General features: G+C 42.0%; 1 protein-coding gene across 6 annotated transcripts in view; it reads left to right on the forward strand.

Annotated features, from left to right (window-relative positions):
• The window catches only part of pparab (peroxisome proliferator-activated receptor alpha b), a 269,353-nt gene that overhangs the window by 200,141 nt on the left and 52,111 nt on the right, over positions 1–17,101 (forward strand). For all 6 annotated transcript variants that reach the window (XM_041215595.1, XM_041215594.1, XM_041215596.1 and 3 more), the window contains 2 exons: positions 10,521–10,681; positions 14,198–14,336. In XM_041215595.1, the coding sequence (XP_041071529.1) occupies positions 10,521–10,681; positions 14,198–14,336 (300 nt within the window). The remainder of the gene's footprint in view (positions 1–10,520; positions 10,682–14,197; positions 14,337–17,101) is intronic.

The following is a 17,101-nucleotide window of genomic DNA, read 5'->3' on the forward strand; positions in this document are numbered from 1 at the left end:
AAAGACCCACCTGTGTCAGACTTGAAGTTAAGATTTAGATTAAAAGAAGAAGCTTAAAATGTTGCAAAAAACAGTGGCAAGTCTGAGGGTTAGGAGTGTTTTAGACACCAGCAAAGGGCCACCAAGAAGTTGATTAAAAATGAGAGTAAACTAGCTAGAAATATAAAAGCAAATTATAAGAGCTTTTATAAGTATATGAAAAGGAAGAGAATAGCTAAAGTAAATGTTAGTCCCTTAGAAGCAGAGGCAGGAGAAATTATCATGGGGAATGGGGAAATGGCAGAGGCATTGAATAAACATTTTGTCTGTATTCACAGTAGATGGCACAAGTTTCATACCAGAAGTAGACAGTAACCTAGGGGCTAAAAGAGTAAGGAAATTGACATCAGCAGAGAAAAAGTATTGGAGAAATTTAAGGGACTAAAATCCAACAGACCCCTGGGACCTGCTGGCCTCACCCTAGGGTTCTAAAAGAGATAGCTGCAGCAATAATGGATATGCTCACTATGATTTTCTAAAATTCCCTCAATTTGGGAACTGTCCCATTTTAGATTGGAAGTTGACAAATGTTACACTGCTTTTTAAGAAAGGAGTGAGAGAGAAAACTGTAAAGTACAGGCCAGTTAGCCTAACATCTGTTGCTGGGAAAATGTTGGAATCTATAAAGAAGGAAGTCTTAACAATATACTTAGAAAAGCATAGTATAACTAGAACAAGTCAGCATGGTTTTACTAAGGGGAAATCCTGTTTGACAAATTTATTAGAGTTTTTTGAGGATGTAACTAGTAGGGTAGATAAAGGGTAATCAGTAGATGTAGTAAACCTGGATTTCAAAAAGACATTTGATAAGGTGCCACATAAAAGCCTAATAGACTAGATTAGGGTTCACGGAGTTGGAGGTAATATACTAGCGTGGATTTAGGATTTATTAACAGATAGAAAGCAGAGAGTGGGCATAAATAGGGCTTTTTCAAGTTGGCCGGCAGTGGCAAGTGGAGTGCTGCAAGGATCAGTGCTGGGGATTCAGCTATTTACAATCTATATTAATACTTAGATGAAGAGACGGAGGGTGATGGATCTAAGTTTGCTGATGATACCAGGCTAGGTGGAGAGATAAGCCATGGAGAGGACACAGGCTGCAAAGAGATTTCAGAAGGTTAATTGAGTAGGCAACAAGATGGCAGGTGGAGTAAAATGTAGTAAGTGTGATGTTATTCATTTTAGTCATAAGAATAGAAAAGCAGAATATTTTTTAAAGGTGTGAAACTTGTAGGTGTGGATATTCAGAGACACTTGGGTGCACTCATACAAGGAGCATAGGAAGTTAGCATGTAGATGCAGCAAGTAAATAGGAACACAAATGGCATGTTGGCCTTTATTGCAAGGGGATTGGAGTACAAGAATAAAGAAGTCTTGCTACAGTTGTACAGGGCTTTGGTGAGACTATATCTTGAGTACTGTGTGCAGTTTTTGTCCCCATACTTAGAAAAGGATATACTTGCATTGGAGGCAGTACAGTGAATGTTCACTGAATTGAGGTGACAGCCTCCTAAGATAAGGGAGTTGCCCTATGATAAGGGATTCAGTAAATTAGGTTTGTATTCTCTGGAATTTAGAAGAATGAGGCAATCTTATTGAAACCTAGAGAATTCTGAGGGGGCTTGATAAAGTGGATGCTGAGAGATTGTTTCTGCTGGTCACTGAGTCTAAAACATGGGGGCACAGTCTCAGGATGAGGGGCTGATCGCTTAATAACGAGTTGAGGAAAAATGACTTCTCTCAAAGGATTGTGAACCTTTGGAATTCTCTACCCCAGAGGATAGTGGATGCTCCATTGTTGAATACATTTAAAACTGGGGTAGACTGATTTTTGGCCTTTTTTATTCATTAATGGGATGTAGGTGTTGCTGGCTAGGCTAGCATTTATTGCCCATCCCTAATTGCCCTTGAGAAGGTGGTGATGAGCTGCTGCCTTGAACCACTGCAGTCCATGTGGTGAAGGTGCACCCACAGTAATATTAGGGAAGTATTTCCAGGATTTTGATCTAGCCACAGTGAAAGAATGGTGATATGGTTTCAAGTCAAGCTGGTGTGTGGCTTGGAGGGGAATTTGCAGGTGATGGTGTTCCCATGCATCTTCTGACTCTAGGTGGTAGAGGTTGCAGGTTTAGAAGGTGCTGTCAAAGGAATTAAGGGATAATGGGAGCCGGGGCTGGAAAATGGAGTTGAAGCCTAAAATCAGCCACGATTATATTGAATGGTGGAGCAGGCTCAGTTGGTCTTATGGCTTATTCATGCTCCTGTTTCTTGTATTCTTGAGGGAGTTAATTTCTTCTAAAGTAGCTAATTGAATTTGAATACAGAAAATAACAGTTATGACTGATCAGATCTCATTTTGTTGTTGAAAGCAGTATAAAAGTGATAGAATCTAAGGACAGCATTTTTCATGGGGCATTTTGACCTGGACACCAGTGTGGTACATGTTCACGCAATGCAGCAAAGCACCTTTTAATATGTATTTTCTGGAAATGGAATTCAATATGTATTCTTCATTCTGCGCTATTTATTGGGAAGCCCATTCTCTTTGCTGTGATTTAAAAGTAAAGATTCTTCAAAAGGCAAGAATATAAACCTTTGGATCATTCAGCCTCATTTTGATGGAATTAGTTTAAACAAGGTCACCTGGCTAGTAGCCATAACTATCAACCATTAATTTTTGACATCCCCCTGGTGCATCACCTGAGCATTCTGCTGCATTAAGTTCAGAATGCTCATGAAAAATGTGCTACCGGCTCATCATCATGATTGTGATGTGTAGCCTAGCTCTAACTATGCCGGTCACTGGCTGCACAGTCAGCAGGGTCCTCTGGTGCATGAGTGACCAGCACATACGACTTCAAAAGCAACAAAGGCCTGGAAGGAGATGCAGTGGGGTTTTTTTTAGGTTCATCTCAAGTAGCTCTGCTCTACGGGCTGTTCCCAGGGACACACACGGAGACCAGTATCAACTACTGGAGGATCACCAACTTGGTGAAAGACTGACTTTGGTCTGCCTGAGACTTGCTGGTCTTCCAGTGCAAAGCAATGTCCATGGCTGAGTGTTGCAGACTTGCATATTCCAAGGTTCCAGGGCTGTGCCGGGACACCCAATAAAACTTGGGGCTGCTGCCACAAAGGCACATTAGGGAAAGGCCACCATCTCACACTTTTCTGTCAGTGCACCAAGAGGCTAGTAACTTATAGAACCCCTTAGGCTGTATGATTGTCGTTGAACGTAAATAGTGCACCTTCTCAATGGAGAAAAGTTAAATATCATCACACTTTCCGTAATGTTCAATTTAAAATGTTCTGGAATGGACTTTTAGGTATTTTATGATAAAAGTATATTTTTTGGCAAAAAATACTTCTCAAAGGCAGCTGGAATCTCTTAAAGGGCAGGTACATTTTGGCTGCAGCAACTGGTGGAACTGTATAGAAAAAGTGTTTCAGAAGGAATAAGACGGAATAATGGAGTATCAGGCCATGGAGCAGGTTCAAGTTTTCTGATGCCTTAGTCCAGGAGGCAAAAAGGAGAGGAGAGGTCATCTTTCTTCAAGCAGCCAAGAGACCCTTCAGGCACACACCGCAAAGAGAAATGGGAGCATTTAGCCATGGAAGTCAGTTCAACAGCCTGCCATTAGGACCTGGCTGCAATGCTGCAAAAAGTTTAAAGACCTCATATGGGCAGTCAAGGTCAGTGAATGCATCTTCCAATTCTGTATTCGACTCACTACACCAGCACACACACGCGCACACACACGCGCGCGCGCGCACACACACACACACACACACACACACACACACACACACACACACACACACACACACACACACACACACACACACACACACACCTCAGTGTACCACATCCCCATCACATTCAAATCAGGACTCGTGTCCAGCATTCAGATGCCCATCCTCCCACACTTGCCATTGCTGAAAGGATCACACCCACATGTTGCAGCTTCGACATATTTCCAGCTATTGAAGTATGAAAGGGATATGACCCACATGGATTGCAACACACACATGCGCACACACACATAACCTTCCCTCTCTCTTGCAGGACAAGGCTACATACCAACAGGAGTAAGCAGCAGAAACTGTGGGGTGGCGGTGATGTGGGAGGCATGTGTGCATCTCCTGAGACCCTTGGAGATGGTGCTAAAAATTATTGGGCTGGCAGTGACTGAGGCCATTACAACTGGCATCGCCAAGGACACCCAGGATAACAGATTGTTCCTGCTGCATGCTCCTTCTCTTATCCCATTTTGCCCTCATCCTGCTATTTGGCACAAAGTGCAAGTCGTACGTGGTGTGACCATTAACCTCATGTTTGGTACATGCCAGCTCATTGGAGGGTGAGGTTGCAGATGAGATCTGCTGCAGAGGATTCAGAAAAGGATTTTGGGATGACATACAAGAGAAAGCTGATGAGTGTGCAGACAGAGACAAAGAGTGTCAAGCCCATACTTTCCTGTATATAAACTTCATATCAACTCCATGATAACACTTGTGGATCCAGTTGTGATGTCTCAGCTTCCATTGCAGCACTACAGCGCAAGAAGAAGCTGCCCAAAGTTTCAGGTCATTGAGGTCATGAGATCCATGCAAGCCTTGCTTGGTGCTATGCAGGCTCAGACTGCTGACAACCTTACTGGAAGTAAGGGAAGGGCCGAGAAATCTCAACCTTATATGAATCTTTGAAACAGTACTCAGACCAAGTGGTTAATCTTCTATTTTCTGTTAAGTATCTGACTTGAGTTTTTTGGGAGTGTAACGCAAATGAGTGTGAAGGAAATTTGAGTATTAAAGTTTGATTTAGAGTATAAGTAATTGTGTTCGATGTATTTTTGATATATTTAACATAACTAACTATTCAAGATTGAGTGTAGTTACTAGTATTCCTATGTTCTTTGATTTTGGTGCAGCAAAATTCTTTTGTTTTAAACAGTGAATCTTGTGGCTTCATTCTTTTCATAAATAACTGAGTTTTTATATTTCCAAAAAATTTCTATCAAGATCATAACACACCATAAAATTTAATCCAGCTTCAAACTCCTAATTATTGTTAGTTCATGGTACCCTACCCTCCTTTTCCATTTAAAAAAAAGTTATTGGCTTGCTTTAGTACCCATAGACCCCTTATTCTGAAACTAAGCCCCCTATTTCTAGACTCCACCGCAAGGGGAAATATCTTTTCAGCATCTACCCTGTGACACCCCCTTTGAATTGTATATGTTTCAGTGAGGTCCTTCTAAACTCCAGTATAGGCCCAACCTTTCTTCATAAGACAACCCATTCATCGCGGGAATCAACCTAATGAATCTTCTCTGAACTGCCTCCAATGCAAGTAAACCTATCCTTTAAGAAGACCAAAATTGTACCCAATACCCTAGTTGCAATCCCTACTTTTATACTACTTTGCCTTTACAATAAAGGCAAACATTCCATTTACCTTCCTAACTTCTTGCTGTATCGCCATGCTAATCTTTCATATTTCATTTACAAGAATAGCCAAATCCCCCTGTGCCACAGCAACCTGTAGTCTCCCTATATTTAAATAATACTTTGCTTTTCTATTATACCTATCAAAGTGGATAACCTCACATTTTCCCACATTATACTCCATCTACCAAAGTTTTGCCCGCTCACTGAACCTATCTATTCCTCTGTGCACTTTTTGCATCCTCCTGACAACTTGCTTTCCCACCTACCTTTGTATCATCAAATTTAGCCACAATATGCTCAGCCCCTTCAACCATGTTACGTAAGTAGTTAAGGCCTCAAGCACTGATCCCTGTGACACTCCACCAATTAGTTTGCCAACCCGAAAATGACTTTTATCCTGACTCCCCGTTTTCTGTTAGTTATCCAATCCTCTATTCGTCCAACAGTTTGAGCAGTTATCTTGTACAGAAACGTTTATGTGCTTCTTCATTGAGTGCCTTTTGGAAATCTGAATTCATTACATCTACTGATTTCCCCCTTTAGCCACCCTGCTCATTGCATCCTCAAAGAACTCTAATAAATTTGTCAAACATGATTCCCCTTTCATAAAATCATGTTAATTCTACTTCTAATGTTTTCTAAATGTCCTGCTTCTACTCACTTAATAAAGGATTCCAAAATTTTCCCAATGGTAGATGTTAGGCTAGCAACCCATAGGTTCCTGGCGTCTGTCTTCCTCCTTTTTTTGAATAGGGGTGTTAGGTTTGTGTTTTTCCATTCTGCTGAAACCTTTCCAGAATTTAGGGAATTTTGGGAGATTACAACCAATGGATTTACTATCTCTGCAGCTGCTTTTAAGACCCCAGGATGCAGGCTAGCAGCTTCAGGGGACTTGTCAGCATTTAGTCCCATACGTTTGCCTAGTACTTTTTCTCTACATTGGAGAGACCAAATGTAAACTGGGCGACCGCTTTGCAGAACACCTGCGGTCTGTCTGCAAGAATGACCCAAACCTCCCTGTCGCTTGCCATTTTAACACTCCACCCTGCTCTCTTGCCCACATGTCTGTCCTTGGCTTGCTGCATTGTTCCAGTGAAGCCCAACGCAAACTGGAGGAACAGCACCTCATCTTCCGACTAGGCACGTTACAGCCTTCCGGACTGAATATTGAATTCAACAACTTTAGGTCCTGAGCTCCCTCCTCCATCCCCACCCCCTTTCTGTTTCTTCCCCCTTCCTTTTGTTTTTTTCAATAATTTATATAGATTTTTCTTTTCCCACCTATTTCCATTATTTTTAAATCTTTTATGCCCCCCCACCCCCACTAGAGCTATACCTTGAGTGCCCTACCATCCATTCTTAATTAGCACATTCATTCAGATAATATCACCAACTTCAACACCTCTGTGTTCTTTTGTTCTTTTATCTGTGACATCTCTTGATTATCTGCTTCTATCACTGCTTGCTTGTCCCTACAACCACACCCCCCCTCCACTTCTCTCCCCCCACCTTAAACCAGCTTATATTTCACCCCTCTCCTTGGATTCACCTAGTTCTGCTGAAGGGTCATGAGGACTTGAAACATCAACTCTTTTCTCCTCCGCCGATGCTGCCAGACCTGCTGAGTTTTTCCAGGTAGTTCTGTTTTTGTTTTGGATTTCCAGCATCCGCAGTTTTTTGTTTTTAACTTTTTCTCCAGTGATTGTTTTTTAAGTTCTTTTTTGCCCCCTACTTTCAATGGAATTTTTTTAATATCCACTACCATGAAGACAGGCATAAAATATTTGTTCAGAGTCTCTGCCATTTCCTTGGTTCCCATTATTAATTCCGCAGTCTCATTCTCTAAATGGCCAATATTTATTTTAGCTACTGTTTTTAAATATACTTGTAAAAGGTCCTGCTGTCTGTTTTTATATTTCTTTCCAGTTATCTCTCAAATTATTTTCTCCTGTTATTATTTAGTCATCCTTTACTAGTTTCTAACATTTTCCCAATCTTCTAGTCTACCAGTAATCTTCACAGCATTGTATACCTTTTCTTTCAATTTGGTACTGCCTGCAACTCCCTTTGTTAGCCACAGGTGGTGCATCCTTCTGGTGGAGCCTTTCTTCCTCAATAGAATATATCTTTGTTGAAAGTTATGAAATATCTCCTTAAATGTCCCTACCACTTCTCCACCATCTTACCTTTTAACTGATTATCCCAGTCCACTTCAGCCAATTCTGTCTTCATACCCTCATTATTGTCACAAGTTTCAGACTCTCATTTCTCATGCTCAGAATTTCAGATTCAATCTATCGTGTTATGATGTCTCTCTTGTCTGCAGGATCCTTTACTATGAGATCATTAATTATTCCTTCCCTGCATGTCTTACTCTTATTGATGTTAGTGATAGTTTTCAACTATAGCTTTCACATTGTTGGAATTTTTATCAGAATGTTTAAGTTACTAAACCTGCAGGATCTTATATACTTCATTGCGCATACGAGGGGCTGAATTTAAAGCTGGTGGCAGCAGCCCTGACGACAGACAGACACCCTGCCTTGGCCACTTCAAGGAGCTCTAACTCATTTCTGTGCTCATCAGGCAATTAATGCCTGCCATTGAGGGTCCTGTCACTTGAATTCTGGGGATCCCACCTCCAAATGTTGTAGGATCAGGCTCACCATGACTGGTCAGGGGAAGGTGGTGGGTGTTGTACTGAGGGAAGGGTGTTTGAGGACACCCCTTACCGACAGCAGCACCCTCTGGACATCCTGTGGTCCAATCAGGAGGGACATACCCCGAACCTGCAGGAAGGCCGCTAGCTTTTACTGAGTCGTCTTTACACGTGGTGGAATGGGAGCCGCTTAACTGGCTACTTAAGGACCTCAATTGGCCTCTGGATGGGTAAGCCATCCTTGGCTTGAGATAATTGATCAGGCAGGAAGGCAATGGGCACACCACACACCTGACCTTCACTTTCCCTCCCAGTTGTATGCCCGTCTCTGCTGCACCTCCTTGCCTCGCTAACCACTCCAATGGGTCAGTTTCAATTCCGCCCAAGATCTGCAATGTCATTTTAAAAGGCTCATTGGCACTGATCTAATTGCTTTCAAGATCCACCAACCCACCCACAAACATGGAGATAGGTGGGAGTAGGCACCAGTAGAACATAAAAGAATGATTGCCAAATAGTCTGTTTGTGCGCTGTATATCCGATAGAATTTTATATAAGAACAGAATTTATGATAAAAGTTAGGCTGATTCATATGTAGTATATCTTGGACCTTTTTAGGAGGGTACTTTGGCATTTTGCTGACTGCTCCTGGTTTAAGTTTGAATGATGTGTTATGTGCTTTTTTGCATCATCAATATCTCTCAGTCCCACGAAAAAGATGAAAATAAGTTTGAGCAATGGTTTTTGATGATTAAGGGAGTAATGTTGACCAAGATACTGAAACAACTCCTCTTTGAATCATACCATGAGATCTTTAATGTCCATCTGAGCAAGGAAATGGAAACTCTTGTTGGTATTTTGACAAAGCAGCAGTCCTTCATTACTACATTGGGAGATTATCCTTAATATTATGTGTCATAAACCTGGTATACAATTAAAACCTAAAACAGAGTATTGGCAACTGAGTTGACCCAACATTTAAACTGATCAGAGAAACCTTTTGCTTTGCAGCATTTTTCAAACTCAGAATGATTGTCAGATAAGTATGACATCTATGCAAAATAAGCTAGCAAGTAGCAAACAAAGTTCATCTTGTCATAGACAAATCATTTTGGAATCATTGCCTAGATGGGTGATAAAAGCAACAGCCATTTCACTCATTTTGTTTGCAGTAATTCACGACTCTATATAGGGCATACAGAAATATGCCAGTTTTTTGTTAGGTAGCTTCCAAGAAGGTCAAACATTTTCACAGAAAAGGACTTCTTGATATATCTCTTCAGTGTGATGCATTGCATCATCAATATGCTGCATTCTATCATTGCATTTGGAAGCTAGCCAAGAACAAGAATTGTAGAATTTATACTTTGTGACACTAATCTTTGATAACTAATATCAGGCGGCTCTGTTTGTGTCTTAGTCTTTTTGACTTCAAGAGCAAAGAATCTATTTTGATTTTCTTTGACTGGATTCTACAATGGCAATTTATCTGGCCAGGAATGATGCTTAATCATGCAGAAATATATACGACATATCTTTAAATTCTGTCTCAGTTTCCTGAGATTATATTCTGATTTTGATAAAACGAGATTATTTAGCCAAAGATGCTGGTCTTCCAGTGAACTGTTGACTTCAAGTCTTTCAAAAATTTCAGCTCTGATGAACTTCACTGCTACAATAAATATGTTTGTGTCACCTTCATTCAAATCACTTGCATTGGCAGTTGTAGGGTGTTCTTTCCTTTGCTTAATTTATAAATTAATTTGTGATAACATTCCTTTGCTGCCAGTAGATGTCAGCAATGGCTCAGTGATGGCACACGTACCTGAGTCAGAAGGTGTGGGCTCACATTCCTCTACAGTGTAAATACTTCAGCCCAGTACTGAGGAAATGCTGCACTGTTGAAATTGGCACATTTTAAATAAGATATTAAACTAAAGCCCTGTATGTCCCCTCGAGTTGATGTTAAAGATTCCATAGTACTATTGGAGAAGGAGTAAGGGTGTTCTCACTGGGGTCCTGGTCAATATTTATCGATCAACCAATCTCACTTAAAACATATTATCCAGTAATTTTTTTTCATTACTATTTGTGGGACCTTGCTGTGCAGAAATGATTGCCACATTTCCTACTTTACAACACTGTCTACATTTCAAAAATGCTGAAGTCGGGGTGTCCTGAGATCATGAAAGGTGCTATTTGCAAGATCAATTTTCTGCTTCTTGATTTGTGTCCCTGATTCAAGGACTTCTAAAAGCAACACAACTAGTTAAGATGTAAAAGTATCTAACGTACCTCAATTTTACTTGAACTACTTGATTAATGTCAAAAGATTTTCAATATTATTTTCTTCTTCCCCATCTACCTTCAGATATTCTTACACCGGCCTCTAGCCCATCATCAGCAATCTTTCCAATTACACCATTAGCCCAAGATGAAGCTTCCACCTCTGGCCTCAGCATAGAGTGTCGAGTGTGTGGGGACAAGGCCTCTGGCTTTCATTATGGAGTACATGCCTGTGAGGGCTGTAAGGTATGTGCAATATCGCTCTAAGTCTTTTTATTGAAAGTGTGAGTTTTGTTGCTTTTCTTTGTCAGGGTAGTGTTTAATGTTTTATCAGTGGCTCCTATATTGAAGGATAAAGGAGACTTGTATTCAATTATGTCTGCTTCACTAAACATACAGTATCAGAAGAGATTAATCCTCTTATTGCTCAACATTTTGACACTTTTGGTACTTGATTTCAGATGCTTAGGGCATTAGGCACTTGGCTAAATGCAGTCTTGAAGCTTTTATGATATCAGCCCATGTCCTTAATCATCTATTTTGGATATTCAAAATACCAAGTGAAGTGGAGTCTCCTCCCTGGCATACAACCTACCCTCCCCACCCCCACCACAGCCCCTTTTCCCAGATGCTGAATTTGAATCTGAGTTTGATATATTGGATTGTCCACTAATTGTTTTGGACAACGTTATCCTTTCCAATTTAAATTCCTCAAGGGAGGTATGCAACCAGGAGTCTACAGTACAACTATCATCTTCCAAATAGCTGGATTTCTTTGCCTGACTGGTTGATGCAAAAAATTATCCTGGTAAGACAGCTGGTGGAGACCATTACTCTACTTATCACTGCAACCCATAAAGCTATATTTGCAGATTTGTTGGCAGTACATCTCCACCTGCTGCAACAATGTAGATTGAGCAATTTTAACTCTTTCCTGGTGAAAGATCTGGATTCATTTATCTTGAGATTTGAATGTTTCAGGAAAAAAAATGGAAAATTATTTTAAGACATTGACATGCTGATCTGCAGAATTTCAGGTGGGTTTTCAAAGTGGTGGTTTGGAATTTTAAATTCAATCCTTTGGGCCTTTTCTCAGGCTCTATTGGGAGTATTTAATTGTACAAAAAAGTATACAAAAATCTGGAACAGTTAGCTCCCTTATCATCTCTTAAAGCATGAACATTGTATTCCTTAAGCTCATATGCCATCCTTTTTTAAGAACTAATGTTCTACTGAACGGAAGGGAGAGGCCATTTTCCTCATCTCCCTCATTGTTCTATCAAAACCTATGATGTCCCATCAGAGGATTTAACCAACCCTTAAATGATTCCAGAATTCTTGCTTCCACTGCCCACGTTGAAGACCATGCCAGGTATTAATTAGTCTGAGTGAAGCAGTGCTTGACATCAGTCCTGATTCTACCATTGTCAGTTTGTACCTATGTCACTTTGTCTTGAAATGGCATATTTGATTAACTTTTTATTTCATTTATCTTGTGTGCTGCTTTAGGTTCCATTCTTGTGCTTTATTTCAATGGTGAAGGGCCCCAGTTCTGCTAACTTTCCCTAGGGTTATGGGATGACTAATGGGGAAGCAATCTCCTTTCCTTCTGGATTGCTTTCAGGTCTTTGAGTCTCCTTTGTACTCTGGTGACCAGAATGGAACTCTGTTGTGGCCTGACCTCAGGCCTTTAAAACTTCAGGAGCTTGCCGTAGCTAAATTACTGATTTGATAATATAGCTCAGCATTTGTTTTCGTTTTGTTAATTGCTACGATGCAATGACTGAACATGAGCAGTGAGGAGTCTACTATCAGTTCCAAATCTCTCTCAACTTCTCCCAATATTACTTCTGCATCATGTCCCCAATTCTGATCAAAAATATGTAAGATCTTGCGTTAACCGTTTGAATTTCATTTGCCATGGTTCTATATGGTTTTGCACGTTGTCGAGACCTGTCAGGGTATAAGCTTGGGCTATTTGCCCTGTACTTAACAAGTTATTTACCTGATTTATTTAGGATTGCTCCTAGCAGGCATAAAACACACAGCCTCACACACACACAGCCTCACACACACACAGCCTCACACACACACAGCCTCACACACACACAGCCTCACACACACACAGCCTCACACACACACAGCCTCACACACACACAGCCTCACACACACACAGCCTCACACACACACAGCCTCACACACACACAGCCTCACACACACACAGCCTCACACACACACAGCCTCACACACACACAGCCTCACACACACACACAGCCCCACACACACACAGCCCCACACACGCGCACACAGAGCCTGGCACACCCCACCCCGAATGGCACCCCTGGATCATCTTCGACATCGGCAAGACTGGAGCCAGCGTTGTGGAGGGGAGGGATCGGAGTGTGAGTAGAGCTGGGACTGGAATGTGGATGAGCAGAGATGGGGAGGAAGAGGGATAAGCGGAGCCATGGGTGGGGAACGGTTTACTAGACTTAAAAGTTGAATGAAGGAACCCTTGCAGACACTAGTAGGTGTTAATCGCAATAAGAGGTTATGGTGGAAGAATTAATTCAGGCTGGTCTTTTGGTTCAAGCTGGTTTATTTTCAAGAAACTCCTCAATGCTACTGACTTCCCAGTAGCTTCCACACAGTGTTCCAGCTGTATCTTTTTATTCTATTTAGATGGGATAATCAATGCCCTTCACCTGTTTAACTAACAACTGCATGGCAATCACCTTGTCAAAGATAATGTGATTATTTATACATTGACAGTAGGCACTCAAACACAACGCCTGCCATAACACTTGAGCTGGACCTCAAGGGGCATGCCTTCCTCTAATGACCTCAAAGGAGCGAGAGAGAGAGAGAGAGAGTTCAGTGTACCTGTGATTTGCCATTTGCCTTCCCTAGTTCCTTTGATTGGTCTGTGCTGCAGCTGGCAGAGGAAGTCCATGCTAGTCCAGTGTAAAAAGATAATGGCTCTCTGTCAAACCCTGTTAGCAGTATATGCCTCTACTTCACTGTTGTCCAGAAGACCTGGACCAATGGAATTTCCTATTTAGTTCTTTGCACCTTGCTGCTGCCTTCCTTCCTTTCAACTATTCTCAAATCTTTTATCTTCAACTGTACTTTTGCCTTGTTGCTGCTTTAACTTTGTTTTTCCTTGTGTTTGACAAGTTTTTTTCCTCCTTTGCTTGAGCTACTGTGAGATACCTTTCTGCATGTGAGGAATGCAAATGCTTTTATTGCCTCAATCTTTGAAGGAACCTAATAGTGGTCTTAATTTGGGAAGTGTATGGTGTAAATAGCACTGCTGTGTACAAGAAGCACACAAACACTTTGCTGAAATAGGAAAACGATAACTTGCAAATTATTTTATTATGTTGTCCAGAATTGTTGATCTTGGTAACAGTAGGCTCCTTATTAAAATGTACTTGGATTAACTTCCTTGACCAATTAATTTTGTACAGATTATGACTCTGGTTAAGGACACAAATTTGAACTTTAGGGCTATAGAAGTCACCTGTTTATAGTTCTTTTCACTTGCTGTTTTGTGAAAGTGGATTCCTAATATCCATATCAATGGAAATGACATCATGTCTGGATTGAAAATATCAGACCAGACTGTCGAGTTAGTATTTTCTATCATTTGAGAGAATCAAAAATACTGGAATTGAAAAGATTATGTTATTTAAACTAATAACTTGTATTCTATTAGAATCAGGTTGCTCTATAATTGCTGCTATGATTTTTATTTTACAGGGCTTTTTTCGGAGAACAATACGATTGAAACTGGACTATGACCACTGTGAACGCAATTGTAAGATTCAAAAAAAAAACCGCAACAAGTGCCAGTGCTGTCGTTTTCAGAAGTGCCTTTCTGTGGGAATGTCACATAATGGTATGTGAAGGCTGTACTCTAGAATTCTAAGCAAAAGCTTAAACACTCAAGTTTGATCCTGATTAGGAGGTGCATAAGTTGTTCACAGGGAGTGGATTGATGTATCTATTTTTTCCATAAGTATATCCAAGTTATGTCTTATTGTACACAGTTCATCTTGGTTTAGCTGTATTGGTTAGATTTTGGTCCTGTGTTCTTATATGCTCAATACATATAGTGCTGAATAATACAGTCACGTGCCAATGGCAGGTTCCATACTCGGAAGTCAGCAGCGTTCTGACACCTGGGCCCACCATCTGAGTGCGTCTGATAATACATTCATTGCCACCAATTAATGGTAAGGACGGGTTACAGACTGTCATCCAGCCAAAGAGTACTGGAGGGCAGGATGTCCGTTCTCTGAAGCTGCAGGCTGTGACCCGGAACAAGGTCACAACCAGCACTTTAAAGGACCCTCGGCAGGGGACAGTGTCAGGTGACCCATCAGATGATCAATCGGGTGGATCTACTATACATAGAGAAGATTTGTGCATTTTCCAGTCTGTCCAGGTAAGTGAATTTAAATTTTAGCTAATCTCTACAAACCATGTTGATCTTCATAGGTGATAGAAATTTTAAAAATCAGCAAGTCTCCCTTTTGGCATTGAGGAGTTGTACATTTATTACATATTTCCATGCACAGTTGTCTGCACCATCGGATCAAATGGAGAGGCATTCTACAAGAGGCCACATTTGGTGCCCTTCTGCGTGCAGTATTTGATCAACATGACCAGCTTATGCCAAGTGCTGGCAAGAGGAGGAAGCTCAGCCAGATATGTGCTGTGTGGGAGGAGTGGCCGAAGAGGTCAGTGTTGGCGTGGTGAGAAGGACTAGATCCCAGTGCGACAAAAGGCTCAATGACCACCTGAGGTTGGCCAGGGTGAGTATGGCATCAGTATGAGCTATCTTGGTCCAGTGAGATACCGGTCTTACTAGTGAATGCAGGAGGTAATTGAGGTTAGCTGCTCATCAAAAGTAGCATGATTTCACAATGACATAGCTGTCCTGTATCATGCCATTGTGCATTTCAAGCAATGGTCTAGTTATACAGCGGGTGGTTGGCAGGATTGCTTTGAGGCGTAAGCATAGGCTTCTGATCTGATAATGGGTTGGATGCATACCATATAATGGTTTGAAATTTGTGATGAGATCTCTGTCAACTCTCTTCAAGAGAAGCAAGCCCACAAAGGCTGTGAGAGAGCTTGTACAAGTGGGGGCCTGCCCAATCTGGAAGTCCTGACTCCTTATGAGGAGCAAATGCTGGCCCTGCTGGAGCCTGACTCGTCCAGGTGTATAAGCAGTGGTGAAATCAGAGGAAGGCTTGGTTCTGGTGAGATGACCAAGGTATTAGACTGGTTGATTAGGGGAGATGGCTATTGGTGGTCCATAGAGGTTAGGAATTATGCAATGTATTTGGTGAATAGAGTTGGCACCTTGATAATCTTCATGACCTCAAGCTTCAGATCATTGTTCAAGGGCTCATTCTTTCTGTGACATTTAATCACTCGTATTGGACCGTGAAATAGTTGATGTGCATCATGTGATAGTGCTGATATGTCGAGTCATTAAATACTCGTCCACCCCTTATAGATTTCTCTCTGTTACAGGAGAAGCCTTTTCAGCGCAAGCTGCACCAGAAGCCATCTAGCAACCTCCCTCCTCTTCCGAGGAGGAATCGTCAGAAGTTGCAGCATCACATCCACTCTTTGAACCCAGCACCATCTCAGATACTGGCACTTTGGCAGGGTTTCGCACATCAGACGGGGGTCATTTGCACACTGGTAAGGGCACTTCACGTTCACACATGCAGCTGCTGGAGAGTATGGTGGAGAAGGCCTCAGGCAGTTGGAGGAGTATCCGGGGTTTTCCAGAGTCTAATTCCGAGTCAGATGACGAGCATCTAGAGTCGTCTAAGGTGGCAGATGCTGAATGTTCAGCGTGAGGCTCGTGAAGATTTGGCAGGTATGCCAGAGAGGTTGAGTGCTCTGGCCCGGATGTGGTGGTGTCCATCCAGGCCATAAGTGCTGTGATCACCCACTCTTTGGGGCTCAGACCCAGGATGATGGGAACTGGGAGCTTGGTTGCCCACCCAGCTCCTGGAACCTCACCGGATGACAGGGAGGACCAATTGGCCCTAGTGGTTGGGGGTGAGCTGCAGCTGCCTCCATCTGGAAGTTCCTTTCATGGTGCTCCTGATTTGGGCAGCATCCCTTGTGTCCATCAGCCACTGACACAGGCCTTGACCATTCCCGCAGCAACTGAAGGCTTGCATGCATCTCAGCAAGAGTCTCCTGAAGTGGCAGGCTGCTCAAGGCCACAGCCGCACAGAGTATGCTCACCAAAATCATCCAGGGCAGTGGAGATGGCAGATCAACCACCTCTCTCCAGGGCCACCGCAAATGAGGAGGGAGCACTGTGCTGGAGCACTCGTAAACGTGTTAGTAAATATCCACATTAGTCATGAATAGGGGTACATGGGTGCACTTTTTATTCATTGACACTGTTAGACTATACAAGCTTGTGGATAAATTCAAATCTCTCATTCCCTCGTGCTAATGTTCTTATTGGTTGCAGTGGCTATGTGACTGGTGTCTGGAGGTTTAGGGAAGAAATAAAAGGTTGAGGGAGGGCAGGAGGAATCATGTTCTTGTGTGGGATGATGGTGAATGTTTGGATATAAGGGCTATAGGAATCTCTTGGAAAAGGAGGGCCAAGATTTCACCAGA

The sequence above is a fragment of the Carcharodon carcharias genome, chromosome 21 (assembly GCF_017639515.1).
Source record: "Carcharodon carcharias isolate sCarCar2 chromosome 21, sCarCar2.pri, whole genome shotgun sequence".
Taxonomy (NCBI): Eukaryota; Metazoa; Chordata; class Chondrichthyes; order Lamniformes; family Lamnidae; genus Carcharodon; species Carcharodon carcharias.